Source organism: Lucilia sericata, unplaced genomic scaffold (genome assembly GCF_015586225.1).
Source record: "Lucilia sericata isolate MDLA Ls3-8-SP2 unplaced genomic scaffold, ASM1558622v1 Contig000244F_arrow, whole genome shotgun sequence".
Lineage (NCBI taxonomy): Eukaryota > Metazoa > Arthropoda > Insecta > Diptera > Calliphoridae > Lucilia > Lucilia sericata.
Window position 1 is genome coordinate 68,229 of NW_023994270.1, and position 14,854 is coordinate 83,082.

Here is a 14,854-nt window from a genome sequence, read left to right on the forward strand (position 1 = left end):
TTTATAACAATTTGCAACAATTGTTATTGGATTCCGTTCGCGTACTTTTGAAAACTTGCAACGAGAGAGCAAGAGAGCGATAAAAATGACAGTTCGTGATAGAGAATTTTTTGATTTTACTGGAAATTTTTTCCCCAGTAAAAAATATCCAACATATATTCACAACATATGTTTGATTTTTGAATATGTAAACAAACCAAAGAAATCGAAAATTTGGTAAATTTTAAATTTTTTGAAAGAAATATATAAATTAATAACACAGGAATATTAAAAAATTATTTGTAATTAGATTTATTTTAAGTTTATTTATCATAAATTAGTTTTTAAAAGAGTTTATTTGTTGTGAAAAATCATATCAAATATTGTCAATCTAGCGTTTTTAAAACAATTTAGTTTGTCTTTCTCTTAGCGATTTTTGTAAATTTTTATTTTAATAATATGTTAGTATCATGAAGTTTTAAAACAATAATATATTTGTAATGATACTGCATGTTTTGTTAACTTTAAATATTCATTTATTTATAGGAAAAAAATCAAAGTTTCAATTATTTGTTTTTTAGTGTTATGTTAGCGATTGAGATTTCAGCAAAATCTTTGTTTATAAACAAAAACTTGGAAATTTTTTTTAAAAAATTGGCTTTCGCGTACTTTTTTGGATATTTTATTTGATTGAGAATAAATTAAAAATTACTCTCTATCATTAAGTTACTGGATATTTCTTACAGGAAAGTACGCGAAAAGACCTATTATTGCGAGCGATAGTCAATTTCAACATCTTAAGTACTTATGATTTTTTAAATTTAAAACTTCAAAAATGGCGCTTTTCACATCTTTTCCTCTTAAAAACTAAGTTAACGAAGTGATCGGGGAAAACTAAAAATATATTCTTACTCTATGGACTATAACAAAACGGAATTGGTATATGAGAACCCCTGCATTTTTTTGGTGTATCATTGTGAAATTATTTACACAAACCCAAATTAACATTTTCTCAGTATTTTTTTTGTTTTGTCCAGCTTTTTAAAATCCAATGTCCAGCTTTTTGCGAATCGGAATCTGGCAACCCTAGATATGTCCTTGGACTCATATCAACTCAACGTGATGTTGTGCCAGTTATAGGATACAATTGAGGTGACATTTCGACTTAATAACGTTGGAGTTGAGAGCCTTGATTGATGCAAGGCTGTCCAAGTAGATGTGTATAGACGAATTTTCTAGATTTAGTTTCCGGGGTCTTCTCGCAGCTGTAACGATGGCATATATCTCTACCTGAAAGACCGTACAGGTTGTAGGTAGTCGAAGAGACAACAGAAGATCAAGTTTTTTTTTATAAAATTCCATAGAACGTGTTTCTTTCCGTTTTTGAACCATCGATGTAGATTGTGATCATGTCATCGCTTAGGACAGTGTTTGCGGCCTAATAAAATTCAGTGTTCTCTGCCCCATAATTGACCTTTCTATCTTTTGTAGGATGGTGCCGTGACCAATACGATCATGTTTCAGTCCGTTCGACTGTTTAAGTCGTAGAGCAGATTTAGCAGAAATGCATTTGATGTATATATCAAGGGGGAGTTATATTTAGCATAGTCTCTAGACTGGCCTGAGGGGTGGAGCTCATAGAACCAGTGATTGCAAGACATGGTAATCTTTGTACTTTGTTTAAAATAGAGTGGTGTTTAAAATAGAGAGCTGTAGTTTAAAATAGGCCTGATGACCGCGGTGTACATCCAGTGGACAATGTATGGTTTAAGACCACATCTTTTTCCAAAGGTTTTCCAACATATTCTACTCTCAACATTACGTTTCCCTGAGAGCTTAAATTACGCCAAGATACTTCGCTGGAGTTATTCAGAATGATATCATCCAATAGTGGAGGTCTGAATTTTGAGATTTTGTACCTCCTGGTGAAAAGAACCAGTTCGGTTTTGGCACTTTTGGCTCCCAGACCGTTTTCCGTGGACCATGATAACAGAATGCCGAGATCAAGGGGAAATATATTCTAATATATGATGACAGCTAAGCAGCCCTAAAGGTTATCAACGGTGACACGATATCAAACGTGGTAATTTATTACCGGACATCTATTAACGCATCATTCTATGAGAGGCTTTTTGTATTTCGGGTCATCAATAGAAACATAACAAGAAGTGGTACTTCGCTAGCAAGATAGGAGACGAATAATTCTGTTGGCACACCCCTCACAATGTACATTAGCTCGATTCCGAACAGAATCCAATTTGCAACCCCCTATGATCTCAAAACTTGTTAAACTTTTCGAAAGCAAAGTTATTGTAGTGTGTACAGAAGACCACTAGCCTTATGAGCTTCATCCTAGAAGATTTTATCTCCCTAGAAAAGACTTTTGCTGAAGCTGACAAAGAGGAAGAATAGGATGTCACCCACTTTCCCTTTCACTGTTCGGCTATAGGAACATTTAGGTTTAGCTCGCTAGATGTCAACTTACTGCACGATTTAAAGGATTTTACTGAGATTAACATTTGGAAGATAAATTTCCGACCTTATTCGTAATGAAAAAGGAGAACAAAGTAGTAGTTTGTTTTTTATTATGAATAGGACTCAGCCTTAACCTTATGGGTTGAAAATACCCTTCCGCCTGGAAACTAGGGTTGTAGTCTGGATGACGATAAAATATTATAATATCTCTCACACTCTAGCGCCTCTAGGTTATGTTTTCATTAAAACATTGATCTTTGACATACACGTAAATGTATAATTAGGACGACTTCTTCTTCGCAGGTTTCTAACTTTGGTTTTTATTGAGAAAATCAAATGTCGAAAACAGTCTGAAAATATTCTTTTGAAACTAAGTTAAAAAAAAACAATCCTAACGAAAAGTACCTCTGGTTGGACAACACAGTTGTAAACAAATAAACAGCTGTTTTATATTTTTACTATGACGTTATTTACTTATTTTTTTGTTTCGTTTTTTTCGCGTTACTTCACTAAAACACACAATGTCCCTTAAAAAACCAGCAAATCTTTTCCTAAATGAATGATTACAAAAATGGCAACAACTGCAACTTATGCCCAATGTATTTGCCTATAAATTGGAAATAACACAAAGCAAATATTTGCCGGGAAAATATCAATTTTATTCAGAGGTAAGTAAAGTAACGGACAGACAAATTTACCAATTAATAATCTAAAAACATTTAACACACATATTTCTAGTTTAATCCCCAACGTATCGCCTTACGAAGACCACCACAAACTATACTCTCGATGAATCCACAATTCAATGAAGAAAAATTCAATTTCAAAAAAGTTGCTGCAGCCGAAATCATAATGAAACTAAAATTTGAGGAGGAAACGGAAATATCGTTTATCATTAATAATAGTCCATTAACAAAATATCACACCTTAATATGTCCGAATGTAGAGAAGGGTTTACCACAACGTATTACCTTGGATGCGTTAAGATTTTGTGTTGATTTTTTACTATCTTTAGAGGGAAATCGTTATTTTCGTATTGGCTATAATAGTCCGGGAGCATTGGCCTCAGTTAATCATTTACATCTGCATTTAATGTTAATCGAAAAGGAATTGTATATAGATAGTGTGGTAAGTTATGGAAGATTATAATTCTGAAATATTTATCTCAAAACTCAATTACATATGATTTTCTACAGAAACTACAACCTCTCTCTGAGCCGGATATCTATCGTTTGGATGCAAATATGCCAACACAGGCCATTTGTTTTATCATCGATACTAATGATTCAAAAACTAAAATTGAATTGAAATTACACCAACTCTTCAAATTTATAATGTGGTTATGCGATAACAATATGCCACACAATATTTTCATGACACCAGTGGCAGAAGATAAAAAATTAAAAATCTTTGTTTTCGCTAGAGAAGAGTTTTGTATTGTAAAACAATTTAATACAATAAATATAGGATTTTGTGAATTAGCGGGTTATGTTCCTATAGGAGGTAAGTGATTTTTCACAGAAAACTAATTAAAAAAAATTTTTAACATTCCTTCCCCTTTTAGTGCAAGAACTTTACGACTCTCTAACGGAGGAGGATGTTATTGGAAAAATAACATCAGAAAGTGGCAAAGTTTATAAAACGATTTATAAACATTTCGCATAATAAAAACTAATCAGTTTTATACAAAGATTTACAAATATTTTAAAAAATAAGATATTTAGCTTAATGTACATTTATTATAAAAATAATATTAAAATACAAAAGTAAAATAAATATACATTATAGTCATTAATAGCTTAAAAGTTTTTCACCTATTATTATACTTTGGCATCAGCAAAACCTTTGCCTAAACCTGCTCTACTAATAACTTTAGTATTGGCTTCGATGCGATACTCTACAGGTTTATCACCACCTTGTTTTTCAATCAATTCTATTAATTCATTAAGATTGTCATTTGATATGCAGTTGTGTATTGTGTTAAAGAATTGCATTAGATGATGTAAGTTGTGGCTGCAAGAGATACAATTTTAATTAATTTTAGAAATATTTATTATGTTTTTTATAGATACTTACATCATTATTAATATGGGTCCTAAAAGTTCAGAGGTTTTATATAGATGATTTATATAAGCTCTTGTATGTTTCTGACAAGCCAAACAAGAGCAGTCCTTTAGTAGTGGATTAAAATCTTCTTTTAAGCTAAAATATGTGTGGGTTTTTTTAAAGTATATTTTATTTATTTAAATTAAACTAATGGAAATGTGGTGATGGAGTCTATTAAAACTTGTTTGAAATTATCAAGATTGGGAAAACTTTTTGGAACAATTAAGCAACTTTTATCAATTATTTGGTTACAATCAACCCCGACCTGAATATTATGATACAATTTGTCTTAAGACATGAATTATATTTGTATGATAAAATATGAATAAGAAACTTTTCCAGAACTTACCACTCATCCGTCACATCTATAAATGGTGTTTCCGTCGTTGTCTTCTTGCTCAAATCAAAATTAAAAGATAAAACTTTAAAATTAGCGGCAGCACAATAGGCATATGAAGAATCGAATATATCAACTCCTAATTGAATCAATTTTAACATAATCACGGGAGTAAAAGCACCAGGCAGCATAAAAGGTTTATCCATATCCAATTCCTTAAGGCAATGACTCATAATAGGCATAATTTGTTCACTCTTTACCTCCGTAGCAGACAAACCATAACTATGGAAACCTTCAAAAATATAACCTCCTGTCATGGCGGCACCTTTCGCTTTGGCATGTTTAATAGATTGTGAACGATTAAAAGTATTGTAGCCACCTACAATGGGAGCAAATAGACAGCTCTTTTTTAAAGTCTCTGAATTATTGTGGTGTTCATAACAGGCTTCCATAAATGCTTCAGTACGATCCACCGACTTTTGTATTCTTTTCTTAGCACTCTCAAAATTGGTGTCAGCATCGCAGAGACCTTGATAAATGTCAGGTTTAAATGCCTCCACTAGACTAACAAACTTTTGCACCGTTAGAGGCTCTTTGCCACGACGTGTAAACAAAGGTACAATATCTTTTTCATTAAAACCTCCTGGAATTAATTCGCAAGGATCTCTTATGGTCAGGAAGGTAGGATAATCTTTGTAGCCTACAAAACCGGACAAACCACCACCTTTGAAGTGAGTCAAGGCTTCTTTCATATGATCCATAGTAGCCAAAGACATTTGTAGCACTTGTTGCTCTTGGGTGACATGGTCAAATACATCACGACTGAGGTAGGGTATACTGCCACCCTGTAGTTAAATAATATTATTTAAAACTTATTCCCGGCTAATTTTCTTGAATGTATTAACATTTGTTTACCTTTGTAACTTGCACTAATAGCGGAGTTTTGAATTGTTTTCCACTTTCCTGCTGCACCAAATGTCCTAAACGTCCAGAGGTTTTACTTAAATGTTCTATAACGAATTTCATAGCTAATTTTGTGTGTATTTTTTAAGAAAATTCGTAAAAAAATATTTTACAATCGATGACAAATATTTTTTAATACTGATACCGCGTTTTCCAACAACAAAAACACATGTTTCGTTTTTTATTGTTGTTCAAAAACAGAGTTGTTACAAGGTTAGCCGCAGGATTGCCACAGCTGTAGAAAAATGTTGTCAGTGGTGCGACTTTTATACATATGACTTTTGATTGAAAACGTCAAAATCATTTTCAGTATTTCGAAATGTTGATTTAGCACAAGCAACACTAAACTCCATATGAACAATTTAAGGGATAATGGCCGGACTAGCAATAGGGGTTGTGGCACCTCCCATGTGAATTAAAAACAAAAATTATATCTGGGAATCTATTGGTGCTAGAATCCCCAAATTTTGCAGGAATAACTTTGACATCCATGTTGACATTTGTGCAGTAAATTGGGCAATAGGTGGTGTGGTACCTCCCATATGAATCCCAAATTTACATGTGTGGGAAACTATTAGAGTTAGAATTCTAAAATTTTGCACGAAGAACGTTGATATCCATGTGAACACTTGAGTAGTAAAGTGGCGCACTAGAATTAGGTTCGGGACACCTCTCTTACAAATTAAATAGAAAAATTCATATGCACTAAGAACTCATGTGAACATATGGGGGAAATAGAGAACTTTCAATAGCGTTTTGCAGATGACACAGCCCTTTTATAGCGTCTCAAAAATGACCAAAAAATTGTTTAACTTTATGACACTATATCTGGTAAACCTGATGTTATGGATAAATTTTGATGTTTCGGTTTAAGCGCTGCTCAATTCTTTAGAAAAATATACTTTGGTCTATGAGTTAAAAATGTTTGGCCTGTGTTTTCGAAAAAAAAAAACATTGTCAAATATTTGGACTATTAAGTCAAAACGGAGTCTTTTCAACTCCACTTGACTGTGCGCGCGCAGTAAACTATCACGTTAACCAACATTTGGACCTAACAAAAACGTTTAAACGACTTATAAAAAAAGTCGAATAAAAGATTTTATCAATAATTTTCGTAGAATCGAAAAATTCAAAAAAAAAGCTGACAACATAATCAGTTTGAAATCAAAGATTTAAAAACGTATTTGTTTTTATTAAATTTGTGGCGTTTTTTCATTAGTAAACATTGTATTGCATTGTATATTTAACATGAAAAGTTGACAACACTTTTACATATAAATAACAACTATTTTTGGCACACCTTTACTTTTGTGAGTAATTTTATTTAACCTCTATTTTTTAATACTCACTCACTCATTCGCTCACACATTTAGTGCTCAATATCATTGAAACTGTGATTTGAAAAACGAGTAAAAGTATTGCAATTTTTATTTATTATTGTTTCTTTTATTTAGCGTGTTTTTTTAGTTATTTGTTTTGTGATTTAAATAATTATTAAAAAGTGCAGAGTGTAAAAATAGGAAAAAAACAACAAAACGGTATGTAAAATAAAATTTAACACAAATAAACAAGGCCTAATTATAAAGCAACACTTTTGATTCAATTGTGAATTCCAGGTGATATTCTACCCAATCACTACTGCAAACTTTAACGCAAAGTACAAAAATTGTACAATTTGCACATCTGAAGCTTGTAAAGTATTTAAATCAGTGTTGCCACACAAGGAAAAATTCACCATTTGCGGGAATCATTTGAAATTTCTATTTCATTTTCTAACTGCCCATTCAGACCGAGTCCAAATAAACTTCGGTTTTAAAGTAATGCAATGATTGTGTCGTTTTATTTATATCATTGCGTTGCTGTCAGTCATGTTTTTGGCATTTGAGGCAAAAGTGTTGTATGTGTTTAGGCTTTTTTGTATCTATTTACACACCATATGTGTAGCAGAACAAAAGCAAAGCAAAACAAAAAAGTAGAAACAGAAATAAAAAAGCAAAAAGTAAAGTGAAAATAATGTGCCGAAATTTCATTAGTCTGCCATGCTCTTGCACAAAAACCAGTGCGAAACGAAACTTTGTTGTGCGGTGTTTGTCAGTCGGTCGGTCGGTTGTCATTTGCCGTTAAATAAAAAATCAATGTAAAACTTATGATTGCTGTGTTTTTAAAAAAGTAAAGAACTTAATAATAATAAAGAAATACTTAATATTAAAAATCTATGCTCGCTTATATGTTTCTTTCTTTACTTGAATATTCGCAAAAAAAATTGTTTGTTGTTTTAATTTGTGTACGAAAAACATGTTTCAGCAGTGACAAGTAAAATACAATAATACATATTTTTTATTTGTTTGGAGAATAATTTCTCTTTTTTTAATTTGTATTTCCTTTTATTATATTTTATTCATACATACATATATTTTAAGTGCTCGCCTAGCAAAGTGTAATTAAGAAAAAGTTGTGTGTGCGTTTCTTCTTTTTTTGCTTTACTTAATTTTAATTTTTTTACTTGTTCCGTTTTTCTTCATTATTGTTGCTCACTAGCAAACTGAACTTTAATAAAATGAGCTAATGACCGAACAAACTCTCTCTTTCTCATTTACTCTTGTTCATTTTAACATTGAGTGTACAAGAGATGGCAACAAGCGCCCGCTTTTCCCCAATAATTTTTGTAGTTTTTGTTTTATTATAATAATGATAATAATATAATTTCTAGTTGTCTTCATAGTTGCCAGACGGTTGAAGTGATAAATCGCTCAAGAAAAAGTAACAGTAATTTACTCATAACTTACATTGTGAAATCAGCTGTTACATTTTGTATATCAAAGTCATATAGGGTTGTCAAATGAATTTTTTGTCAGTTTCATCGTCAAATATCATTACAGGTATAGTCAAAATTATTTTATTTTAGGAATTCTAATAGGTATGTACATTAGAGATGCCCAAGAATTAAGAATTTTGCTTGGATGGGTCCCATTTTCTTCATTAGTGCCTAAATTTTAGTCCATTCGGATAACGGTAACTCATGCCTGAAATTGTTTGAAAAGTGTCAAATTGCGTAAACAATAGTACTACTTTTGATTTAATCAAAATTTGCGCCATTAACCCCCATTTTCACCACCTCCAGTTATCGCTTAACTGGTAGTTATTCTTTAAGTTAAGACAATTTTTATATGAGAGCTGTTAGTATACCTTAAAGTTAAATTACAACTTAACTTGGTGAAAATGGAGGTAAAATAATAAAATAATATTTTTTGGTTAAAACTTAAAAAACAACGAGAAAAAACATAATTATATTCCTCTTTAAAAGTTGAAAACTTTCCGGAATAAAAGTTTTTGTTTTACATTTTCTGAAGAATCAAATTCCGCAGTGGTATTCCCTGACAGGCCTGATATACTGAAATGTTTCTGCTATTCGTGAAGCGACTCGTACAATATGTATATAAGTCATAATTTTAAGTTTTCTAATAATAGTGATTTTTTTTAACGTGATTTACAAAACACACAGTTTATTATACATTAGGGTGGTACGTTTGTAATAAGGAAAGATAAGGTGACAATATTCTGAATTAAAATTAAAGTTTAACCGATTCTATGATACTGTTTCCCAAAATTTTTATCCTGGCCTCAATAATTGTTGAGCTGAATCAAAGAATAAAAGGTCTTTTTTGGAGATTTTCATAATTTTTTTTAGAGTCACCCTATTATACATATGTATTTCAATACTTACAAATACTACAGAAACACAATTATTATTCCTTTACATATTTGGACAATTTTGGGATATATCTAAGAAAAAATTAATAAATCGGTAAGTTCCAAAAAGTTTCAAAAATCATTTTTACCTAAAAATTTCTGGAAAACAATTGGAAAAATCTGAAATACAACTGGAAAATTCTGAAATACAATTGGAAATTTCTGAAATATAATTAGAAAGTTTTATAATACAATTGGAAATTGTGTAATTACTTTAACAAGAGCTTGATGGTCTCACAGACCAATGAAGGTATAAGTATTACAGTTTTTGGTGAGAGTCTAGAAAGAATACTGGTATAAGAGTTGGATTTGTTGTTATAACAACTGCTACTTTATAATTTTCTATTCAGAGGTTTTTTTCACTGAGTTTAGACATTACTGATTAATTATCACCTGATCATTGTTTACAATTTTTTATACATAGACTTGTATATAGGCTTAAACCGCACGTTTGTCAAACTACATATAAAAAAATTTTACAATCCTGCGGTTCCTCTCAAGTGCTGGTACATTGTTAAGTATACCGTGGTTCTGACCAAAATACTTAAATCTTATTATCAGCATTATCTTAATTGTATCAAATCAATTATAGAAGAGTCTTCACGATGTTCGTGATAGAAGCAATTCAAGTGCAATTCGTGATAAACTGGTTACCGGTAAGTTAAACTGTTACAAAAACAGGTATGGAGAATTGGACAAAATTTGTATACAAACTAAACTAAATGATGCTAAACAATTTCAAGAATGTGTTACATTTTATAATATCTTTTGTAGTCACATTCTTCTTCCTTAAGTTTAATAATCTCCTTTAAAAACTAAAAAAATCACCAAAGTGCCAATGAATCTTCACATCTGGCAGCCATTGACATATATAGTAGTGATTTTGTTAGTGTTTGTGTCCGTGTGAGCATTTTTGTTGTTGTTTATATAGTTTACTTAATACAACAACAGTTCGGTTTATTATTTTCAGTTTTTTTTTGTTGTTTCCTAATTAAGTTTATAATTAAAATTAATTGAAAAATTACAATTTTGTTCATTTATTGTGTATTAAACGAGATGTTTAAAAAAATATTCGAGAAATATTTCAATAAATAACTAAAATTTTGAAAAAGAAAAAAATTACAATTTTAATGATTTATACACATCTAATGTAAGTGTATGCAGAAGGTATGTGTGTGTGTGTGATTTAATAATTTGTGAATATAAAAATATAATAAATTTTTGAACATGAACTGGTAAATTATTCAATTTATACCTTCATATGTATATCAAGATTTATTTCTTACTTTTGTTTTCTTTTCAATTTCCTTCTTTTAAATTATACATCTTCTTTCTTTACTGTGATGGGATAAATGAAGTAATAATTTAATTTCTTACTAAGATTCAATTTATTTTACGAAGTCAGTTAGATGAGTCTAAACAGTCAAAAGTTTGATCTTATACGCTGCTGTAAATGGTGTTAGACTTGCCTGTAACCCTGTATCCCCTGTAAATCTCACTGGAGTCAAAACGAGGTAAAATATTTTACTTATTTGCGAGTAAGTGATCCATAACTAGCTCGGTTAATTGGGATTCAATGTCACTCAATTCTGTTACTACAGGACTAATGACATCACATTTGTAGTTTGCCAGGGCCAATAGGAGATGATCCTTCACCACCTCATAAAAGGGTCGTCTGACAGTTATGGTTATATTAGTGGGAAGGACGATCCATGCAGTGACGGCGTACATAAACTAGACTATGACATTACAACCGGCCCGTATCGTAGCACCAGAGGGGAGCTGTTAACGACTAATCTTCTTTTACTTCTGATTAGCCATTCAGGTTCTCGGCACTGCTACCAACCACCTTAACGTTACAAGTGGGGGATGGGATAGTTGGGGGGAAGAGAAGGGATATTAAATTTACATAGGATTTGGAAGGGATGGATAACCTTTGGTCATGAAGGCTTTTAAGTTCCTTGTCTCCACGTAGACAATGCTAGTGTAGAGTCTATTTGAGAGACAGGATCCACAGTCAAGTTTCAAGCCAACACATCGCGGCAAGATAGTTATCCAGGTGGTGGAAATGACGTTTACAATTTGCATTAACTCAATCGCCTAGGTCAATTAGATTTTTTATTGGTACCATTCTTCGAGATAAGTAAAATATTGTTTACCTCGAGTACGTTATAAATTCAAACGATATTTATTAGTTCATCGAATCACGAGTCTTCTTTGAATGCGATAGGAGACACAATCAGCTGTTGAGCAGCGACCACCTAACCGTTGAGGTTGAGAATCTGAAACCTTCTTCTCGTAGAAGAAAGTGAAGCAATATAGTAAAAAAAAGTGCTTAAATTACCCTACTGTCCCACATTTACAACATTAAGTAATTTTTTAAACTGCTCTCGTATTTAATCAACTTGTTACTTGGTACTGCATGGTGTCACTGTACATTAATTTGATATTTAACGGTATTTTACTATATTTACTATTGTTGTTTTCTTTGAACATTCATAAATATATTCACACATAATTTTATATACATAACTTATGTATGTACATAACTATGCATGTATGAATGTATGTACATATTTATACTATATACAGTATTACTTTTCATTGACAGAATACTTAATTTTACTTGCATTTGATTGTCTACTGTCCGTTTGTCTGTCTATCTATCTTCTATTCTCTACAATTTAATTCTTATTGTCATCAGTAAATTGAAGAAAAACACACGGACACTCACTCAAATACTTTGAAATTTATTAAGTGTCGATGTATGTGAGTTAGTACATTTTTTTTTATTATATTAACAATGATGTTTTTGTGCTCAGCACAAATGCTAGGAAATTAAATGTATCCTATTTATAATTTATGCAAGACCCTATATAGGTATTTCCTTAGTATAATTTTTTAGTACCGGCAGACTAGACGTACTGTTAGCACCTCTATATCCCAGGATTGAAATAACACCATGAACACTGGCTTTATATTAATAAATGGACTATTATTAATCTATGGACTTTATTCCCCCCCGGGGCATGTTACTTTCATGAACATTCATCTTCTTGGTGTTTTTGCATTCACGGGATATAGAAGTGCAACCAATACCTCTAGTCTTCTTGAGCTATAAACTGGTGGCCTGGGGTCGAAGCAGAGGAGAAGACTTGCGCACGGGACTTGTCCTGGCTGTTCATTGGTTGGAGTGGCTTTGGGATCCACGTAATGGCTGTGGTTTAAACCCAAAATCGCGGAGGAAAAAATGTTAATTTAAGGACTGATATATGTAGAAGTCTTCTGGAGCTATAAACTGGTAGTGTCAAATGCATCCTTGGTAGTTGCCTGCCATTCCATAGAAGATCTTTCTGATCTCAGAATGAAACTCATCTAAATTTGTAAAATTTTGGGAAACCTCTTCTCCCTCCTGGGAGAGATGGAGTATGCCTTTTTAATTCGGGGAAAGATATTGGAGCTTTTGCCATCCCAACAGGACACATATTGACTTTTGAAATTCCTACATCCTTTGTCGTACCATCACGACATAGAGAGAGATACTGATATATTGGTGGTGTATTTCGGTCTAAAAAATATACATGTCTCTAGACTCACTTGAGGGTGGGTGCTTCGGCATAGTTCATAACAGCGAGATATCTGTTAGTACATCTCGGATGTCTGAGATTAGTGATACAGCAATTGCGTTATTGGAGTTTGTGGGAACCTCTACCTATTGATCCAACTGGCAATTGTCTCCTCCTCGATGCGGTATTTGTATTGTTCCCATGCTGCCTGCATTTGGCAAGAGATAGGATAGCTCCAGCAAAGTGTTTGTACGTGGACTGGCACAGTCATGTACAAAAATGGCCACCTGTGTGTTCTTTATTGAATTCATTTAAAGGGTGGGTGGTGGACCGTTTTAAGTCCATCCAGAGGATGAAAAACACCACCGTGAGATTATGCCGTCAAGGCAGGTACCTACTCACGTAAAGTACATTGTCATTCAATGGACTTTATGTCAATATGCTCATGGATAACATTTTTATGCGTATTAACATCCATGGATATTGGATATTTTGAGACACTACCACTTCGTACCGCACGCCATAATTTCAACAAAATAATTTATCAAAACCAAGTAAAATTATACCTTCTGTTAACTACAAAAAGGCACCTTTTTGTTGGTGACGTCATTTGGGACCATTTATAGCAAAATATAATGTATTATAGATTATTTATTAAAAAGATTTTAGTTACGTATGATATATTCATATGTACCAACATGTACTTAATAAAAAAACGACCTTGTTACGCTTTTATAATTGTTACCTTGATATTAAAGATTTTCTACATGTTGCAAGTCTATATTTTCTTCTTTTAACTATAAATTTTAATTAAAAAGAAAACGCTTGGCAACTCTAAAGAAATAAGAGCTCATTTACCTGCGCTGTGTACAATAATTATGACAACAATAACCAAATTATGGTGCTGAAGAAAGATGATAATGATGTTGCCCAAATATTTTACTTTTACTTAAAGAGCCCCTTAAAATTCTACAAATACACAATAATTTGGCAACAACTACAACACTCTGCCCCAAACCCTAATAAATACCTTTAAAGAAAAAAAAAAAAAAACATCACATATTCTTTTTTGAAAACATAAAAATGTTCGTAAAATTAATTTCACATTAATGCTTCATTAAATTACAAAATCGTCTAAAATGGAATTAAAATCCAAAATGGCAATTGTTTTATTAAAGTCAAATGAATGTTGAGAAATCGTGTTTCATTTTTTTCTTTACATTTCGTTTTATTTTATTTAATTTCAGTTCCACATTTTTTTTTTTTTTTTAAATTTCAAATTAAAAGCCCCAAAAATTTTTATATTAAAAAATTAAATTTATGTTAGAGAACATTTATTTTTACATTGAACGGAAATTAAAAGAGAACAACTGTTACTAACACTTTGCCGTTCTCTTTCTCTCTCTCTACCTCTCACTCTTACTCATCAATGCTAAATAATGAAATAAATTGTAATAAATTGTGATTTTTTTTGTGTTTCATTATAAAAAAGGAAATAGCGGTGAACGGGTTTAGAAAATACAAAAAAATACAAGCGACACAAAAAAAAAAAAAAGAAAACTAAAAAAGAAAAATGTTCATGTACATGTGGAAAATATAAATTGTACAACAGCAACAACAACGAATTGCACATTAAACCGCAACAGCACGTTTTTCCTGACTTTGTTTTTTTTTTCTT

At 31.7% G+C, this 14,854-nt stretch overlaps 3 protein-coding genes across 7 annotated transcripts in view; 2 read left to right on the forward strand and 1 right to left on the reverse strand.

Annotated features, from left to right (window-relative positions):
• The first annotated feature begins 865 nt into the window (after positions 1-865).
• Positions 866-4,247, forward strand: LOC119602607 (GDP-D-glucose phosphorylase 1). The gene is made up of 5 exons (XM_037954206.1): positions 866-918; positions 2,995-3,122; positions 3,193-3,582; positions 3,651-3,957; positions 4,019-4,247. Exons 2-5 carry the CDS (start codon positions 3,045-3,047, stop codon positions 4,117-4,119), a joined length of 876 nt encoding a protein of 291 aa, XP_037810134.1. The 5' UTR covers positions 866-918; positions 2,995-3,044; the 3' UTR covers positions 4,120-4,247.
• LOC119602606 (queuine tRNA-ribosyltransferase accessory subunit 2) lies at positions 4,174-6,052 on the reverse strand. The gene is made up of 4 exons (XM_037954205.1): positions 5,813-6,052; positions 4,910-5,742; positions 4,531-4,656; positions 4,174-4,467 (listed from the first exon to the last, which is right to left on the reverse strand). The coding sequence occupies exons 1-4, from the start codon at positions 5,921-5,923 to the stop codon at positions 4,275-4,277; spliced, it is 1,263 nt and encodes a 420-aa protein (XP_037810133.1). The 5' UTR covers positions 5,924-6,052; the 3' UTR covers positions 4,174-4,274.
• A 1,195-nt stretch (positions 6,053-7,247) lies between these two features.
• LOC119602612 (putative uncharacterized protein DDB_G0289263) overlaps positions 7,248-14,854 on the forward strand; it is a 61,038-nt gene continuing 53,431 nt past the window's right edge. For 2 of the 5 annotated variants that reach the window (XM_037954212.1, XM_037954216.1), the window contains exon 1: positions 7,484-8,029. The gene's annotated coding sequence lies outside the window, so the exon portion shown is untranslated. Of the gene's footprint in view, positions 7,399-7,476; positions 8,174-14,854 lie in introns of those variants that run through there. The other 3 variants (XM_037954217.1, XM_037954215.1, XM_037954213.1) reach the window with 3 other exon arrangements.